Source organism: Arvicola amphibius, chromosome 8 (assembly GCF_903992535.2).
Source record: "Arvicola amphibius chromosome 8, mArvAmp1.2, whole genome shotgun sequence".
Taxonomy (NCBI): domain Eukaryota; kingdom Metazoa; phylum Chordata; class Mammalia; order Rodentia; family Cricetidae; genus Arvicola; species Arvicola amphibius.
In genome coordinates, this window is record NC_052054.1 from 125,665,269 (window position 1) to 125,683,268 (window position 18,000).

General features: G+C 37.9%; 1 protein-coding gene across 4 annotated transcripts in view; it reads left to right on the forward strand.

Annotated features, from left to right (window-relative positions):
• LOC119821523 (nuclear body protein SP140-like) overlaps positions 1 to 13,616 on the forward strand; it is a 78,879-nt gene extending 65,263 nt beyond the window's left edge. For 3 of the 4 annotated variants that reach the window (XM_038340595.1, XM_038340592.1, XM_038340591.1), the window contains one exon: positions 13,139 to 13,616. In XM_038340595.1, coding sequence (XP_038196523.1) covers positions 13,139 to 13,273 — 135 coding nt within the window. In that variant the 3' untranslated portion in view covers positions 13,274 to 13,616. Of the gene's footprint in view, positions 1 to 8,518; positions 8,954 to 13,138 lie in introns of those variants that run through there. The other variant, XM_038340594.1, reaches the window with a different exon arrangement.
• Positions 13,617 to 18,000: the final 4,384 nt, after the last annotated feature.

An 18,000-nucleotide genomic window follows, 5' to 3' on the forward strand; every position in this document is an offset into this window, starting at 1 on the left:
ATAAGGTCACGATGCATAAGAATATTCATGTTGAAACATATAATAAGGATGCAAATGGAGAAAAGCCTAAGCTGTCTATAATGATATAAACTTCCTACATAGAAAATCGGATGCAACAGAAAGGAAAAGCTCACTTAAATTATGGGCTTTGTCAGATATACGTCCACATGAAATGTTCCATAGCAGTGTTTCTCAAATATGTAGATATTCCAGATTGTTTTAATTTATACATAATGTCAGTAGTCAAACCCAATCAAGCATGTATGTATTGGGATGATTGAACAGAGTTAGATTCATGGACTAGTTAAAATGATAGGAAATGTACACTGTAGGTGTTCATGAATGCCTTCAGTAAGGTGTAGAAAGGAATCTGTAAGATTTTCAGTTTTGGGTAGTTTGAGGCAGGGTTCAGAAAAAGTAGATTTTGCTTGGATTGAACGATGTCACTCAATAGGGGTAACTACAAGGTTGAACGCCATAGCAATTTTCATCTAGAATGTGAGAAGAATGGGGAAAAACTAATACTCACTCATATAGAATTAATTTGTTGGTTCTTTAGCATGAGTCAGGATATGAGAAGTGAGAATGTCAGCTATTAGATCTGTGTGTTATTCACATCTTTTATTATGTGTGTATTGCATTTCAATGTGACCTTATTTTGTCTTAATTTATTGTGATTATAGAATATTTCTGATATTAATATTCTGGAAATTGGTTTTGACGCCTGTCACTTGCATGAGGTGACAAACTCCCATTTAAAAAAAAAAAAAACCTCAGATGGAATAGAAAGACAGGAGAAATTATCGAGACACAGAAAGAAAAGGAGTCCCCCACTTTGTTCTGAGGTTGAGTCTCTTACCAGTTGAGAATAAACAATTCCAACACAATTAACATTAACTAATGCCTTTATACTTCACAAGCTGCAGCCCTGAGTTTTCTAGGAATCTCATTACAAATTTCCTTCATGTTAAAATGAGGTATCCTAATTCCCTATGCAACCCCAGTGACCGCGGCTTTACCATATGAACTTAAGATTTTACCTGAGGCAGCACAGAGTCATCCTATGATCTCGCTTATCAGAAATAGAGGAAAGAAAAGATTTTTAGGAACTGTTTTAGATCCAACTTAAGAGACAAAATAAAAAGGAAACATAACAAAACAGTGTATGAATATTACTAGGTCACTTATTAATAATTGCGACTCTCCCTTGAGAAGCAGATATCCACACTTGAGGAGTATGTTTTATTCTTTTCCAAAAGGTCTCTTTGTTTCCTAACCCTGTACTGAAAATATAGGTTAAAAATGTCCTGTAATAAACTGCAGCCCCACCCCCTACCTTGAGAAGCCTATTTCCACAGCTGGGAATGTCTTCATCTTTCCCTGGAGACCATTTCTCTTACTTCCATCCTTACAGCCTGTTTTAAAGGATGTCTTCAATAAGTTGCAGCTCTCTCTTAGGGACGCCCACACATGCTCTTGGATGCACTTACTCTTTCCTACTCTGTCCACTAACCCTGAAATTCTTTCCTTCATTGAAGCCACAAATCCTGGTTTTACCTGGACCAAGATCTCTGAAGGTACTGCCTTAGGCCAAAGTCAATGACAGTTTGGTGAGAAGTTGTGTTTCTGTCCTAGTCACATCTGACACAGGATTCACTGATAGCTTAAATCCAATTGCCAACCTTGATCTTCTGTTGTTATTGCTTTTCTGTTTCTTAAAGAAAATTTTCACCCATCTGTGGTAATACAGCAAAAACCTTGGGACTGGGTAATTTATAAATAATACAAATCCATTTTCCACATTTCTGGATGTTAGGAAATAGAAATTTAAGCTGTGAGGCTCAAGGCTGCTTGGCTATATTGCTGCCATGACAGGCTCAATAGAAGCCAGTCAAAGAGTAGGCATAAATTTCAGTTTACCCTAAGGCAATATCTGGTTCCAGGAAAGATCAAAAACTGATATCATCCAGGGACCATCCAGCAGGGTAAACTCCTTCAGCCAATGGCCTTTGAGATGCTGGACCAAGTTAGGCATGGCCTTGAGTCATTCTGCAGGCAGAGACCTGATTGTTCATTTCACAGCCACCCAGATCTGAAATAATGACACAGAAACTATTTTTAAGTAGTAATTGCAACACTACTTGGCCATTTTCCTAGGTAGCTCTGACTTCTTGAATTAACCCATATCTATTAGTTTGCATTTTATCATGAGGCTTGTGGTTTACCCGCAAGGTCCCAGGGCATCTGTCTCCTTGGGGGCTACATGGTGTCTCTTTGACTGTGTCTACACCCTTTCTACATCTCTGTCCTAATTTTCTCCCTGGCTTTACTATGTTAAGCCGTTGACCAAAATCAGCTTTTTAGTTGTAGGAACTCCTTCAGTCAGTAACCTTTAAGTTACCAGCTCACTTGGGCATGGCCTCTTATACTATAAATGCCTATGTATAGTGCACGCTCGCTCTCTCTTCTGGCTGCTGGATTTGGTTCCTGTTTCCCCTTTAGTGCAGAGAACTGTGATCTCTGAGTCTACCCCTGAATAAATAACACTTTATTATACTCCATTCTGAGCTAGTGTGGGATTTCTTTTTAGCATCCGTCTTCATCTGGTGCCCATGTGGATTCCACCTCCACACCTACTGGATTGACTGGTCTGAAAGGCCCCAAAGGTCCTCAGCCCAGAAGGTCTCACACCCTTGCCTGCCTGGCTTGATTTCACCTACTAAGTGTTTTTTTGCAAAACCCCATTACAGCAGAGCTAAGCGCAGTGACGAGGAAGTTTCCCAGGCTTGTGCACACGTCCCCTGTCAACTGCCACTTTGCCTGCCATGCAGCAACTTGCGCAGCTTCCAGCTTGTGCTCCCTACTCGTGAGCTCTGGGCTTCTTGCTCCATGTACAGAACTGATTTAATTGCTTTGAATTTGTCAAAGCATATTTGTCAGTATTTAACCAGACACCAAGGCAGGAAACCAAAGGGGCATGCAGGACTGTTTGTGCCACCACAGGCCACACGACAGCTAGTTGCATCACATTGCCACATGGCTGCAGCTACAACACATGCTGGACAATAAAGATTATTACACCTTCAACGATTTGCCAAAGTCTCATAACAAAGGTAACTATTTGATTAATAAATAAGTCAATAAGCTGAAAAGCTATATAATTGCAGACAATATAAGCACCCAGGGATTTAAGAACCTTTTTTTACTTATACTATGGATTGTATTCTGCAAGGCTTATATGGCTTTTTTGATACATCCATTTATTGGATATTGGGACTAAGTTTTTTTCATATTATATCCTTGAGAAAATGGTTTGATAACAGAGCCAAGAATGATACTCTTTACAGACTAATGATATAGTCTTTACAGACTAATAATGAACAGCTACTTGACAGGATTAATTCCATGGAAAATCATAAGTTACTTGAAAAAATTAATACTATTGAAAAGAATAACATTAATTTGACAGACAAAATTCAATCTATGTCAAAGGGTACTGAGAAATTATCTGAAATAATTCATACTGTTGAATTTGGCAAATAAAAACTATTAAAAAGCTATGATAGATAGCAGTTAGAGTATCTCTCAAGAAAGGCAATCTGTACATTATTCAAATAATGTCCAAGGATGAGATGTTATCTTTAAAAGAAAAACATTATGCCTTGGAGTCACATGTGCAGAATGAAGACCAGAGGCTAGGTGCCTCAATGAAGTCACTAGAAATACATATAGGCCAGAATATTCAGACTTTACAAAAGACAGTAGTAAAAAGATTTGAAATAATAGAGGAAATTATTGGAGCTGATAAGCAGGGAAAGAAGGTACAAGAACAGGATTTACTATTGCAGTAGCTGTCAGAGGTGACTTACACAGGGTTTTAGCTTCCTACACTGTAATCAACTCTTAAAAAAGCACCAAGTTCTAAATGCCCAAAAGGATCCAAAGAATGTAGATGGATAGCTATAGAAATGAATGATCTAAAAGACGTTAAGCAAGCATTAGTATCTTATGGCTTGCATTCAGCATTTGTTTGGGAGTTGGTAAAGACATGGGCTTCTAACAATGAGGCTACTCTACATGACTGGTTTCACCTAACTTCAGCAGTCCTGGATAATGGGTCAAAACTTCTGTGGAAATTTTATTTGTGAGGAGAGACAAAAATTTTAGAACAACAGGGAAAAGCAAAGGACTTCAGACTTCCCAAGATCAATTTCTTGGTGAGGGCACTTATGCTGACCCACAAGCTCAAGTGTTTTATCATGAACAAATCTTGTCCCTATGTCACAAAGCAGCATTAAAAGGAATCAAGAACTAGGAAAATTGAATCATATACCAGGGTTAAACAGCACCAGAGAGAACCGTTTACTGACTTTTTACAAAGATTAACTAAGGCTGTAAAAATAGAAGTAAAAGACTCAGAAGCTAGACAAGTACTTATTGAATCTCTGGCTTTTGAAAATGCCAACTTAGAATGCAAAATGATATTTAGACCTTTAAAGATTAGATCAGGGCCAATGAATGAATGGATCCTGCATACAATGAGCATTGGGACATTTGACTATGATACTCAGTCTTGGGTAGGATAAGCAATTTCCAAAGGTATGAGGAGAAATCAAAATGCCAAATGTTTTAATTGTGGCTTATCAGGCCAAAGATATCTCTGTCCAATCCTTACCTGGCTCTCTGGACAGAAGGAAAATGTACATGCTTCTAATCCAAATCTGTAGTTTTTGCTAGGACTCAAACATATGAGTTTGATATTTGATATACCTGATATTTTACAAGTATCATTTGCCTACTTTTTCTATGATATGGATTTTAGTACTGATTGATAATACTAATATATCTAAAACTTTAATGTCTCTTTTGTAAACTAAAGAAAAACATGTAAGCTTCAGAGAATCTGGGAAGTCATAAAACTTGGATGTACTTCACATAGGTCAAAAGGATTTCAGTCTAGATTTTCCTACCTGTCTCTTCCTGAGGATGATATTTTTTTTTCCCCTGGTCTTGGGACTCTATCCCTTCTCATTTACTAGGACAATGGTCCTGAAAGTTTCAGATGTAATAGTTTCCTTTGAGTTCATAAAATTTAATTTCTGTTCTTAATTTAAAACTTTTCTCAAAAGGTTTCCACTTGGTTGACAGATACATCCAAGCATCAGTTGCTGACTACAACCTGCTCCAAATGACTGCAAACCCTAGACTTGCTGAAAGCTGATGTGGACCAGTCCACTTGATGTGAATGCTCCCTGTCTCATCAGCAGAGTTAGTGAACAAGATACTTCTGATAAATACCCCATTTCCTAAATTCCCTTCTTACCTTTAACTAGCCTTTCAGCCTTCTTGGGCCCTGAAAACAATATCCTAATCTCATCTGAAAGTAGTTACAGAAAAACATCCTATGTTTTCTGCCCATAGTAGGTTGAAATGCTTAATCTGAAGGAAACTCCCTGATATAGGGGACAAACTGGCTACTTATACTGCCCATTGACATACCAGAAAAATAGGCCCAGAAATGTAAATTGATGAATTTACTAACTAAAATAGTTCTTCAATAAGAAAAGACACTTGACCTTATTTATGTAGAACCAAACAGATATCATATGTTCTTAAGAAATTATTATTCTGTATCAATTACTCAAGATTATAATCTGGTTGTACTCAAAGATCAGAACTATAGGGCCATAAGAATGGCAATATATGCAAATGTCACTGCCCTGAAAAAAAATGCCATGACATGCTCAATAGAAGCCAGTCAAAGAGTAGGCCTAAGTTTCAGTTTATCCTAAGGCTATGCCTGGTTCCAGGAAAGACCACCCAGGTACCACTGAGGAATGTAACAATCAGCATCCAAAGGGAAAGTACCTAACACTCCAAAGGAAATACCTAACATTCTAACCGATGTAGACAGGATCTCCAGATGCCTTAGCCCTATCCTCTTAGTCCTCTCCAGGACACCCTTAGACACATGTTAGTTAACCAGGGATCCTAAGCCTTATAAATACCCTTACCTCCAACCTCCACTATGATAAAAAAAAAAACCCTACCCTGCCCAGATGCAGCACTCTCTAACCATACTGCGCATCAGATTCACAGAGGGTCCAAGCTTTAGCTTAAATAAAGGGTCTTTGCTTTTGTATTTGAGTTTGGACTCCATGGTGCTTTGGAAAAGACCCTGTGACCTGGGTATAACAAAGCCATCACAAGATTTGGTGTCTGATGTGGGGTCCTATCTCTGCTTTCCATGGTGATACCTCATTGCTATTTTCTTTGGAGGGAGGGAAGGCTGTCTATTCACATGACAGAAGGGATGGAGGAGAGGAAAGGGCCTAAAATAGTTCTTTGCAGCCCCTTTATAGGGCACTTGCAACTTGCTTTCCAAAGCTTTCATCCCTTATACCAACAAAATGGGATGAAACTTGATTGCAAATTTTGCAGGAGACACATTCAAAACATAGTCATCAGCATTCACTTAATTCTAACATTATTTTAATATAACTAGTATAGAAGATCAATAAAATTATTTTCGTAATGCAAAAAAAGTAGATTTAAAATTCGTAAAACATTATTGAAATGACAAGAGCCTGAGTGTTTTACATAAAACAGGAAAGTGCTGGTGACTCCGGCCCTTAGGAAGTTGTGCTGGACTGTATGTGGTCAATTCTGTACCAACATTCTAATCTTGTCATGTTTCTCAAAAATCCCTTCTCCATTTGTCTTTAGAGTGGTGTTTTGCTGACAAGAGAAACTTCAACAGGAAATGCAAAATTAAAGAAGAAATTACTATCATGAAGTCACTTCATAGACACCTCAGAAATATTCACAGCTCTACCCCTCATGTCTTTGTATTTCTTTTTAAGAAAAATCTTAATACAAGCTGCACCCCCAAAACAAAGAACTCCAGTTAAACCAGATTAGACCAAATTAAATGTATTAAAAAAATTCCTCGTTCCTTTATTAAACAACACCTCCCACAATACTCACAGTGTCTCCAGAGTGGCAAACTTTGAGCAATATGGATGTAGAATATATGAGGGTGAACAAAAGTGAACAAGCTAGGATTAGAGAGAATTCTTAACACCCTTATTGGCAAAATGTCTTCAGTCTACTTTTTTTGAAGTCAAAATTTCTCCATTAATACATGAATGTATTTGACCCAACACTTTATTCCCCACTAAACTTGGAACATCTACAGTAAGGTAAAACACATTGCTCAAAAGGATGATGATTCTTTATTAGCAATGAACTGTCTGAATTGTCATGAATCCAAATTATTTATGAATAAAATTTTTTCTTTTTATATTGATTTGCTTAAAATTAATTATTCAGTTATAGTCATGATTGTATTTTTAAAAACAAGAACACTGATTTAGTATTTCATTTATCAGACATACTAAATGACATAAAATAATTACTAAATAGCGTTTCAAAATTTACAAATCTAAATCTTTATAATCAAGCACATGTAGGTTTCACAAATAGAGAATAATTTTTCATTTGGTGAATTACACAAGCAAAAATGCATATTCTTCCTTCTGAGAGTGAATTAGTTCTACATTAATTTTCATTTCATATTTCAAGGGAAAGTATTCTGGAAAGGATAACCAGTTTTGAGAGTATATGTTTGAGGACATTCATGACAAGTCACACTTAGTTGAGGTGCCACAGCAGCTGACAGTTTCTTTGATAGAAATATTTCTGTCACGACCCATTTTAGGGAGGCAATATTTAGCAACTAGCTTACAACATGATTAAAATTTTAGCAATCTGTCTCACACAGCAGTATGAGCTAATACTCGTGTATCACAGTTATTTCTGATAGCCTGAAGAATCACCAGAGGGGAGAACTATAGATGCAATAGAGGAATGCTGTCACCAGGAAAGCAAATGTGTTAGAACATGATTTGAAATATGGAAGAATACCCGTTAATTCTGGAGTCTATTCCACTTTTTCAGTACCAGCTGTAAAAACTGAGAGCAGCATGAAAACCTAAACAAAACCACTCACAGCAAAGAAAGTTCTCTTATTTAATCCAGGTACCAAGTCCATTTAGGAAGAACCTGGCTGTCCATTGTGTTCTATCCAATACTGGGACTAGGGAAGCCCAAAAACACCAGAAAGATGCTGTGTGAATATGAAAGTGGCTTCAGGAACTAAACCAAAGCTTTAATTTATAGGGAGAATTAAACTGACACAGAGAAAATGGTCTGGGATATGCAAGTTGTAATGCTTGCTCAACCAACGCAACTATTCATTATCTTTACTGCCCCTTGACCAGTTGGTCTAAGATGGAACATGACTGAATCCTTTATAGCAGTCTTTTGATTTGATTTCATTTGTGCCCCCAGAAGTAACAAGAGAATTCAGGCCTCTTTGTTCAACAAAGCCAAATTTAAAATGTATTTTCCTCATTTGTGATGGAGTGACTTACACCAATACAATGTCCTCATTTAAACAGTTGTTTTGTCTTTACTGTTCTTGTTGACGGTGACATTTCCATTTCTTTCTTCACAGGCCATGGAAAATGAGGCAAAGAGTGACTTGCTTACTGTTTCACAGTTATCCCTGTGCAGTGGCAAATAATTTGGAACCTTCTTTGTACCAGAACAATGAAGAAGTAGCCTATAAGTATGACTGGGAAGTTGCTTCTCCTGAGAGGCTCAAGGTTTTCTTAGTTTTACTAACAATAGTCATTCATGGGAAATTAAATATTCTTTAATTTGTTTTATTTGATTTAAACACTTTTATCAAATAAGTTCAATGACTGCAGTGCTATCTGCTCTACAAAAGTTTAATGAGATTGCCAGCAAAGAGACTTAAGGAATAGAATACAGTGGCTGAAAATGTGCATTTTCATAAACACTGTAAACTCAAAATACGGGAGTTGAGAATTTTTTTCTGTGTTTATTCAGAAATCATTGTTGTCACAATGCTGTAAAAAATTTCTGAAACCTGCCTTTCCTTGTTTTATTGAATTTTCCAAATAAGCAGCTTACTACCGTCTCTGTCAAGTGCACATAAAACAAAGTCTTCACCGTCTTTCACATCCTATACTATCTAAGATAAGAAAGAGTCAGGAAACACAACAGTGTGTTTTTTTGCAATTGTATAGTCAGAACTTTATATACTGGCAAAGACACATCATAATAAAGATTTACGGGCATAAGGAAACCTGTAAAATAAAATACATGAAAGGTGCATAGGGCAGGACATCCTTATCGAAAAATATTGATGTATGTTTAGTTAAACCTGGTCTGCTGCTTTTAAAGTCTGAGCACTGGATTCTCACCATGGTGAGTGATAAGTGGGAATAGGTTAAACTTTCGTAGAGCTAGTATCAGGGACTTATTCTTATCCTAATCGTTAATCACTTAAATACCTTTACTCTTTCAATTTTTTTCCCTTCAATTCAACTAATTTTATGTTAATTCTCATTTTGTTTATCCAGCTCTTAGTAACATCTAGCTTTTATTACTTTTTATTCAGTTTCCAAAAAATTAGATCTACATTGACTGTTTCTTCACTTTTTTCTTCAGTTTCTTAACTCTGTAGTATTTTTAATAGTTAGAATATTCATTATCTTTTCAATTAAGATATGTCTACTTGTCCTAATGGCCAAAATCTGTTTCTGATCGTGGTATGTGGGCAGACAGCAGTCAACCCATCCATCAGTTCTATCACTCCCACTCCTTTATTTGTGCCCTTTTCATTCCTTGGTTTAGACCCGCATCTAGTGTCTTTGCAGAGAACTGGTGTCTTTACAAAATGAAACAGCAGGGGTGACTCAAAAGCAAAAAGTCCAAGTGAAAATGTAGGCACTCCTTGGCCAGACTAGAAAGAGAAACTATCTTGACCTTGGATTTCCAGCCTCTAACATGAAGAGAAAATGTATTTCTGTTGTCTGGCCCACCAGTTCTATACAGTAACCAAGACTGAAATGTGAGTTCCCTTTATCTAAAGAAGTCCATAGGAACACAGGGAAGATTACTATCGATACTACAAGAGTGGTCAGAGATGCAGTCAGTCTACTACATTCCTGAGGTCTTTATTCCCATCTACACTATGAAGTGGATGCTGGAATGGAAGCCATGTCCCTGAAGATAATATATGACAATATATGAGCATCCCATCATTTAAGAAGATTCCATAAACTTAAAGCATTGCTTGTCTCATTAGCAAGAATATAACACAGAGGTGCCCTTATTTGCAAAAGCATGAAATGTAGCATAGTAGCTAATGCCAAATGATTTCAGCTAAAAATTAAGGTTATTTTTCCCAAAGAATTCATGAAAGACTTTTAAAAATTGTATCCATAACACCCTTTATTATAAAAAATGATGCCATTAAAAACAAATTAACAAGTGACTTTTATGAATGACATGAAGTGTTAAAGCTGAGACTGATCACAACACTTGAGTTGAGTCTGTGATACAGACAGTGAACACTCTGATCTGGACACTGAGTGCAGCCAGGCCTATTTCGTAAGCAAGGAAACAACATCAGACCTGGCGCGGTGTGAGTAGGATAAGAGTAACTGCAGTTTAGTTCTGTTTAAACTAAAGCACAAAGCTTCAGCGCTCCAAACTAAATCACTGAAAACACTTCATGCTGCTGTAGTTTAATATTATGTAAGAGAAACACAGAAGCACGAAAAAAACAGTGCAAGATTTTCCGTTGCAAAAGACAATCTGGATATATTTTTATACAGTCTTTATGTACAGATCTTTTAAAAAAGACACCATCTCAACAAAAAACTAACATATTTTTTAAAGAAATATTTAAACCTGTGATGAAAAAATATGCCCACGCTGGGCGGTGGTGGCGCACGCCTTTAATCCCAGCACTCGGGAGGCAGAGGCAGGCGGATCTCTGTGAGTTCGAGGCCAGCCTGGACTACAAGAGCTAGTTCCAGGACAGGCTCTAAAAAAGCTGCAGAGAAATCCTGTCTCGAAAAAAAACCCCCCAAAAAAATATGCCCACATGTATTGGCATCTAATTAATTGATTAATCAAAAATTTAGTGTTTGGGTATTTAGCTTTTCAAAATAACTATCATGCATAAATTATTTATTATCACACAACAAGCCACTACACACTTAGTGACATTTAACAAAAAATTCTTTACAGTTTTGGTTTTTATGGATTAGGAATTAGATCAATAACAGAAGAAAAGTCTGTCTTTGGGCTTTCGCTGGGAAGACTCAAAGGCTGAGAATAATTATGGACTGGATGGATGTGATGGTATCTTCATTCATATATGAGGATAAACTGTTCCTTGGTACTCGTATAATTTTTCAAACAAAACATCTTCATATGACTTCTCGATCTTGCTGTTACTCTGAGTGAGTAATTTGAACTTCTTACAGTAAGGCAGACAGTTGTAGGCCTGCAGGTCTACCCCTCCTCGGGGGCTCATATTGAGGATAGCTTGCAGTTTCTGGCAAAACATCCTGTTTGTTCCTGTGCTCCCTCTGCCCACATGGTGATAGGGCCATTGTTTACTCTGTCTTGGGCCTGGCCATTTTAGGCTGGTAATTTCCACCTGCCTGGAGGGGATTTCCACTGTGCAACAGTTAGATATATAAGGTTTTCTCTAAGCTTAAATAAATGGCATTCGGCATTCTCTCTTCATGGAATACCCACATCTCTTGTGTTCCTTAATCTCGAGGCCCTTGCCTGACTCGCGGTCCATCTAGTAGTGCAAGCTGTACCGTAGAGAGTAACGCACGCATTACAAGCAGTTACTGAGACAAACCTTCGAGATCAGTAAAGCCCAAAGATGTGGCATTTTCTTCAGAAATCACAGTGCCCCTTCTTCTCTGTGATATTAACTATAAATCTTACAGGTTCAGGAAAGAAAGATATATAGAGACCCAGCTCCTCTTAGAATACCACAGCCCACTGTAAAAGCTTTGTGTTAAGTGGGCTATGGATGGTGTGGTTGTCCTTTGGGACTACAGTTTGCTATAGTCCTTTCTATGAACACACAGTCACAAGTGTGTGTGTGTGTGTGTGTGTGTGTGTGTGTGGCCCATTCAAATGTTCTCAATGTCTTTATTATCTCTTGACATGTTCCTAAAAGCCGTCTGATTGCAACATTTGCTTGAAACCTGCCTCCATTTTTTTATATTCTTTTTCTGCCACCCTGCATCTCTGCAGGAGCACCCCCCCCCCCCACGGGGTGGGGGCAGGTGCAGCAAAATGCCGAGAATACTTTTCTTTTTTACGGAAGATGCTGTTCCTTGTGATTTCTCAGATTCAGTAGCTGTGTGCTCAGATGTCATTTCTTAATATCTGCTAATGGAACAGGCCTGTGAATGAAATAGGCATGCAATCTACCTGATGCCAGCTCCGGCCTTGAAACACACGACGTGGCTGACACGGAAAAGCCACCATTGACACTGCCATTGAGGTGAACATTGTGAGACAGCAGCTACAGCGTCTGTAGAACTCTCTCTCTCCTGGGAACATGTTACCAGCTTAGCTCCGGAAACTCAGCCTTAGTTCTTAGAGATTGGTAGCTTTTGCTCTGGAATCTTGTTTCCAACTACCAAGCCCGACTTCCTTTGTCACAGGAAGCCCATGACTGCAGCTGGATGGTCTCATCAGCCAGTTTCTATTTTTACTTCCTTGTGAGGATGTGGCTGTAATGGCCTCTGGATTTCAACACTTTGTTGCTCCAAATCCACATTGTCATGCCTATTTTAAAATTACTATGAATTCTTACCTGCCAAGTGATAATTCTGTTTCAAAATTGGAATAGACACAGATTTCTTCTAAGTAAATTTATCTCCAACTTAGTTCCTGGTGATAAGATCCAAATGGTTTTTGTGTCTCATTACTTAAGGAATAGATCTATTTGAATGCCGTACTTGATGATTAATTGTTACTTAAACATCTTTTGGTTGTCTGAAAGTTTGTAGAAGAGCCAATCAACTCTTAATGTTTTTATTAAATGTATGTTGAATTGAACTTACGTCTTGTTCAATGGGAAAGAAACCATATCTGTACCTGGAAACCTAACCAACACTACTTTGCTAGTGATGTCATGGATCTGAGAGAAGGACCTATTGCTACCATCTTACTAGCATAGTATAATTCCTAACGGCATAAATGTGCACTCTTATCCCCAAAGGCAACTGTAGCCCTTGTCCAAGAAGCTTCTTATCACGGTAGACAGAAACCATCACAGAAACCACCACTGTTCAAAGCACAGAGAACTACCGATGGTGCCCAGAATGAATACCTGCAAGAGAACTCCTGCACCTAAGACTTGTGAGCGCTAGAGGACCAGGAACTCTGATGTGGGATTGCGTCTCCTATCAATTAAAGGGAAGCGACACTCTTGACACCTCAACCACATGGTTACCTAAAGGAGACCTGGACAAAAGCAACGCTGCAGACATGCTAACGTGGAAAGGGGAAGACCCTCAGGGCCCCATCCCTGGACAAAGAACTGAAATCAACAACACAAGGCTGCAGAGAGATAATTTGTGTTTCTGAGGAATAAACCCCATTTCATTAATGGTTATCCAACCCCAAGTGATCAGCTCTGAAATCATATAATACAAGCAACACAGAACAGGCTGTGTTTATATACTTAATTATTTATATGTAGCTATCAGTAACAATGAAAGAAAAGGGGGCTATGAATTTGAGAGTGAGTGCAGAAACAGGGAAATGGCTAGAGGGGGGCAATAAAAAGGGGGATGAATGACATACTTACATTTTAATCATAAAAATAAGAATATGAAGGAATTTATTTTATATATACGTGCCTGACCACACATTTGCCATAGTTACAGTTGTGTGTGGCCAGAGGATAACTTTCAGCCGTCAGTTCCCGTCTTTGCTCTGTGGGTTCTGAGGACTGACTTAAAAGCTTTAGGCTTAGTACCAAGTACCTCTACACACCCAGCCACCCTGTCTCTCAGGCTCCAACATAACCTTTTTAGAGATGTGAAGAAAATCTCCTAGGAGTCCACCCTGGATGGGATCCTCAGCCTAGACAGACTTACAATTTGACTCCATTTGTCCATTTGGTGAGACTGAGAATAAGGGGTTGTGGCTTTGCAATTGAGCAGTCCTCACTCCTTTATCTTTAAAGGTGACTTCTTCAGCTTGTCAGTCTTCTCTCCTCTCTTTTTTTATTAACAGCTGAAGGCCAGGTGTGTGTTGATACTGTGTGTTGATAATAATATATTATTTGCCATCTTACTGCAGAAATCAGGTTCTGTGAGCATTTCCCTTTATATAGCAAAGGTAGTCTTTTCTCCAAACTTACCTCATGTCTATATCTTCTGCAGTAAAGGCAAGGCTGATTTTAATCATTCTCCCAGACAGGGTTTCTGTTTTTTCACTAGTTATTCTGAAGCCCACTCTTGTAGACCAGGCTAGCTATGAACTCAGAGAGATATCTGTCTGCCTCTGCCTCCCAAGTTCTAGGATTAAAGGTGTGCACCACTATGGTAGGTTAAATTGAGTTACTTTAAAGATTAATCTATATACTGTTTCAATCTTACTGTACTTCTAGTGCTAAAGCTAGTCTCTTTGCTATAATTGTGAATCAATAAAAATTTACTGATAAAGCACAGTAATCTCTTGTGCTTATGGATCTTCTATGTCAAAACTTTGAGTGGGATCCAGATAGAATGGTTTATCTGTGCCTTGTGATTTCTGGATCTTGATATGCTAAGACTCAAAAGCATCAAAGATTGACTGCGTTTATAAAGGACAGAGGCACATTAGAAATTTTCCACTCAAATGTCTGCCACATAATGCTGTTGATGGGACCTATAGTGACCCAGTGTGCCTGAGTCCCAGGCTTACACTTCAGATGTCATCAACCTCCTCCTTCCATGGCTGCTGCTTTGCCTTCTCTTCTACATGGTGGGTGAATTCAAGTATCCCAAGAAAGCAAGATGAAAATATGCAATTTCTGCATGATATGGACTTGAAAATTATATCACATAACTTTTACTTGTAACTTTCTTCAGTTATTTATTTATTTATTTATATTTTGGTTTTTCGAGACAGGGTTTCTCTGTGGCTTTGGAGCCTGTCCTGGAACTAGCTCTGTAGACCAGGCTGGTCTCGAACTCACAGAGATCCGCCTGCCTCTGCCTCACGAGTGCTGGGATTAAAGGCATGTGCCACCATCGCCCGGCATCTTCAGTTATTGATAAGTTCAAAAGACAGGAAACAGAATTGTCACATGATGTACTAGTATAATTGTACTATAATCAAAAGTTTTAAATTTTTATCTCCTTCTCCCCTTTTCCCCCTCCAGCATCTCCCAGCTACCCTCCCTCCAAGCCCTCACACCCACTCCCCCATTCTCAAGTCAATACTCTCTTTTCCTCTGATTATTACTGCTACATTCTGAGACACAGAAGCAGGGACTGTGACATCAGTGAAGATGAATGACAGTGACTCATTGAGCCATCATTGGAAAATAGGTCCTTGATATAAGAAAACGAAGTTTCTAAGTAAACATCTGGTAGGTATAATTATATAAAGAGAAGAGTTCAATTATCTTCAACATAATATATGAATGAAGGAATAACTTCATGTGTGTGTGTCTGTGTGTGAAGCATGGTGCACTAGAGGAGTTGGAGAGGGAGAGAGAGGGCTGAAAATGATGTAAATTTGGTACTCATGTCTGAAATTCTCAAAAAGAATCAATAAAAATAAGGAAAAAACCACATAAGACGTGGCTTGGACTGTGGTCCTCCATTGATTCTTCTCAGATGCTATGGTATTATATGTTATATTAGCTAACCCAACATTCTCACTGACAAGCTACTGGTACTTGCTAAGCAATCATGCAATGTGTGAGACTATTCTTTATTGGAAACCTCAAATGAAGTAAGATGAAAATAAAACAGACTAGAGCTCACTCCATTTGTAGAAGTAAAACAAAATCATTTGAAAGTTTCTACTTTCCTTTAACTGCTGTGGGAGAATTCTCTTGTACCCTGTAAAAATTTTGTTACTTGATTTGGTTTAATAAAATGCTGATTTGCCAGTAGCCAGACAGGAAGTATAGGCAGGGTGACCAGACTAGGAGAATTCTTGGAAGAGGAAAGGCTCAGTCTGCAGTCATCACCAAGATGCAGAGGAAGCAAGATGAGAATGCCTCACTGATAAAAGGTACCAAGCCATGTAGCTAAACATAGATAAGAATTATAGATTAATATGTTATAAGAGATGATACTTAATAATAATCCTGAGTTAATAGGCCAAACAATTTATAATTAATATAACCCTCTGCATGATTATTTGGGTCTGGGCAGCCAGAAAATAGAAGCACGGTCTCTGACTACATTTCACTGAAATACTATTCTCAAGTAGCCACTTGGCCTTTCTAATCACTATTTATCCATGAATGAAAATGAGGGATTTGATTGAATGACGGATAATCCCATAGAGATTCTTCTAGATATTTTTACTGACATGACTTGGCAACTAAGTCATTCAGCTATGAATTAGAAGTTGCACCTAACACACAACTGTTGAGACTGAAGAACTGTAGGCATTAGTATGACCTGTATCTGTCTTGAGAAAGCTAGCTTGAAACACTTCAAAATCACAAATTCATATACTTACATCATACAAGGCAGGCTTTAAGTCAAAACAGACACAGTAGAGATGATATGAGTGGAATTAACTAATATTATGTAACAATTTGAATATATATGCACCTAACACAAAACACCTAAATATATATAGTAAGCAATAACAGAATCAAAATGAGAAATAACTTTAAAATAATATTAAAAGCAATTTCAACATCCCATTTAGGAAAAACAAACTAGAATTTTTATTTGTTATTCCATATCATAAGGTTATATAAATTGTTGGAATTTGAACTTATCTTCAAATTATTTGGTTCAAATCTTTTACTTTGTAGGAAGAGAAACTAGAGAGGTTACCAGTTACCTTAGGTCATGCTGCTAATTATTGGAAGAACTCCTAATATGTCAAAACTTGTTATGAATGTTCTGTTGAAGTGTTCTTGGAATAATTATAGTGTTTATTGTTCACACATTGTGATTACAACTTCCTTAGACTTATTTTTGTGTGTGTGTCTGTTTTTAATTCAAAATCAAAGTAAACTCTTACCTTAACCATCATTTCCTGTTCTGAAATAAATAAATTTAGAGAGACAAGACATAAGCACATTCACCACAGGAATAGAATGGACACAATGACATTTTACATTTACAGTGCGTGTGTTTCTCCTTAATGCCCGGGGGAAAGGCTGGGTTATTCCACACTCACCATCCTGCTCAGGCTCAGGGAGAGTCCAGCAGTTCCAGTTCTGCCCCTGCTCTTTCTTCCAGAGATCCTGGCAGATTGGTGCCCCGTGTGAGGATCTTTCTGCCAGAGAACCCGACAGTCATAAAGCAGATGTGAATGTTCTTTGAGAATGGCTAAAAGAAAACCCAGTCCTCAAACCATCTCTTTAATCCAATGTAAGAATGGAGGGTCAGAGTTTTGGAATATGGTGAGGGTAGCCCTTTTTTCAAATATGGAGCATTTGGAAAGAACACATACATAATTTGCCTCATAAAAAGCCTGAACCTACATAATTGCAGAATCTTTTATTATTTCAACTATTTAAATTATCAAAAACAGTGGCAATAGTTTGCAACATAATCTAGTTAACTTGTAGTAAGAGTAAAAATTCTCTTACTCATGATAAGACACTTTGGTGTCATTTCCTCCACCACCTCCCTTTGGCTATCACATTACTATAATTCTCATCAGAAAGAACAAATTAATTCAAATATTAATTAAATGTTTGAAAGACCTTTGCCAAACACCACCCCTCTCAGCACTTTCAGTATAAAAGTTAGGAGCAACACAAAAGGACATAGTACATCTAACAAGGTGAGGGTGTTGCTGGGAACTTGGAAATCTCTTCAAGTTGTTATGTGTTACAGCAGAATAGCTGGGCATTTTCCTTGGGGAGCTGACAGATAAGGTAAAGTC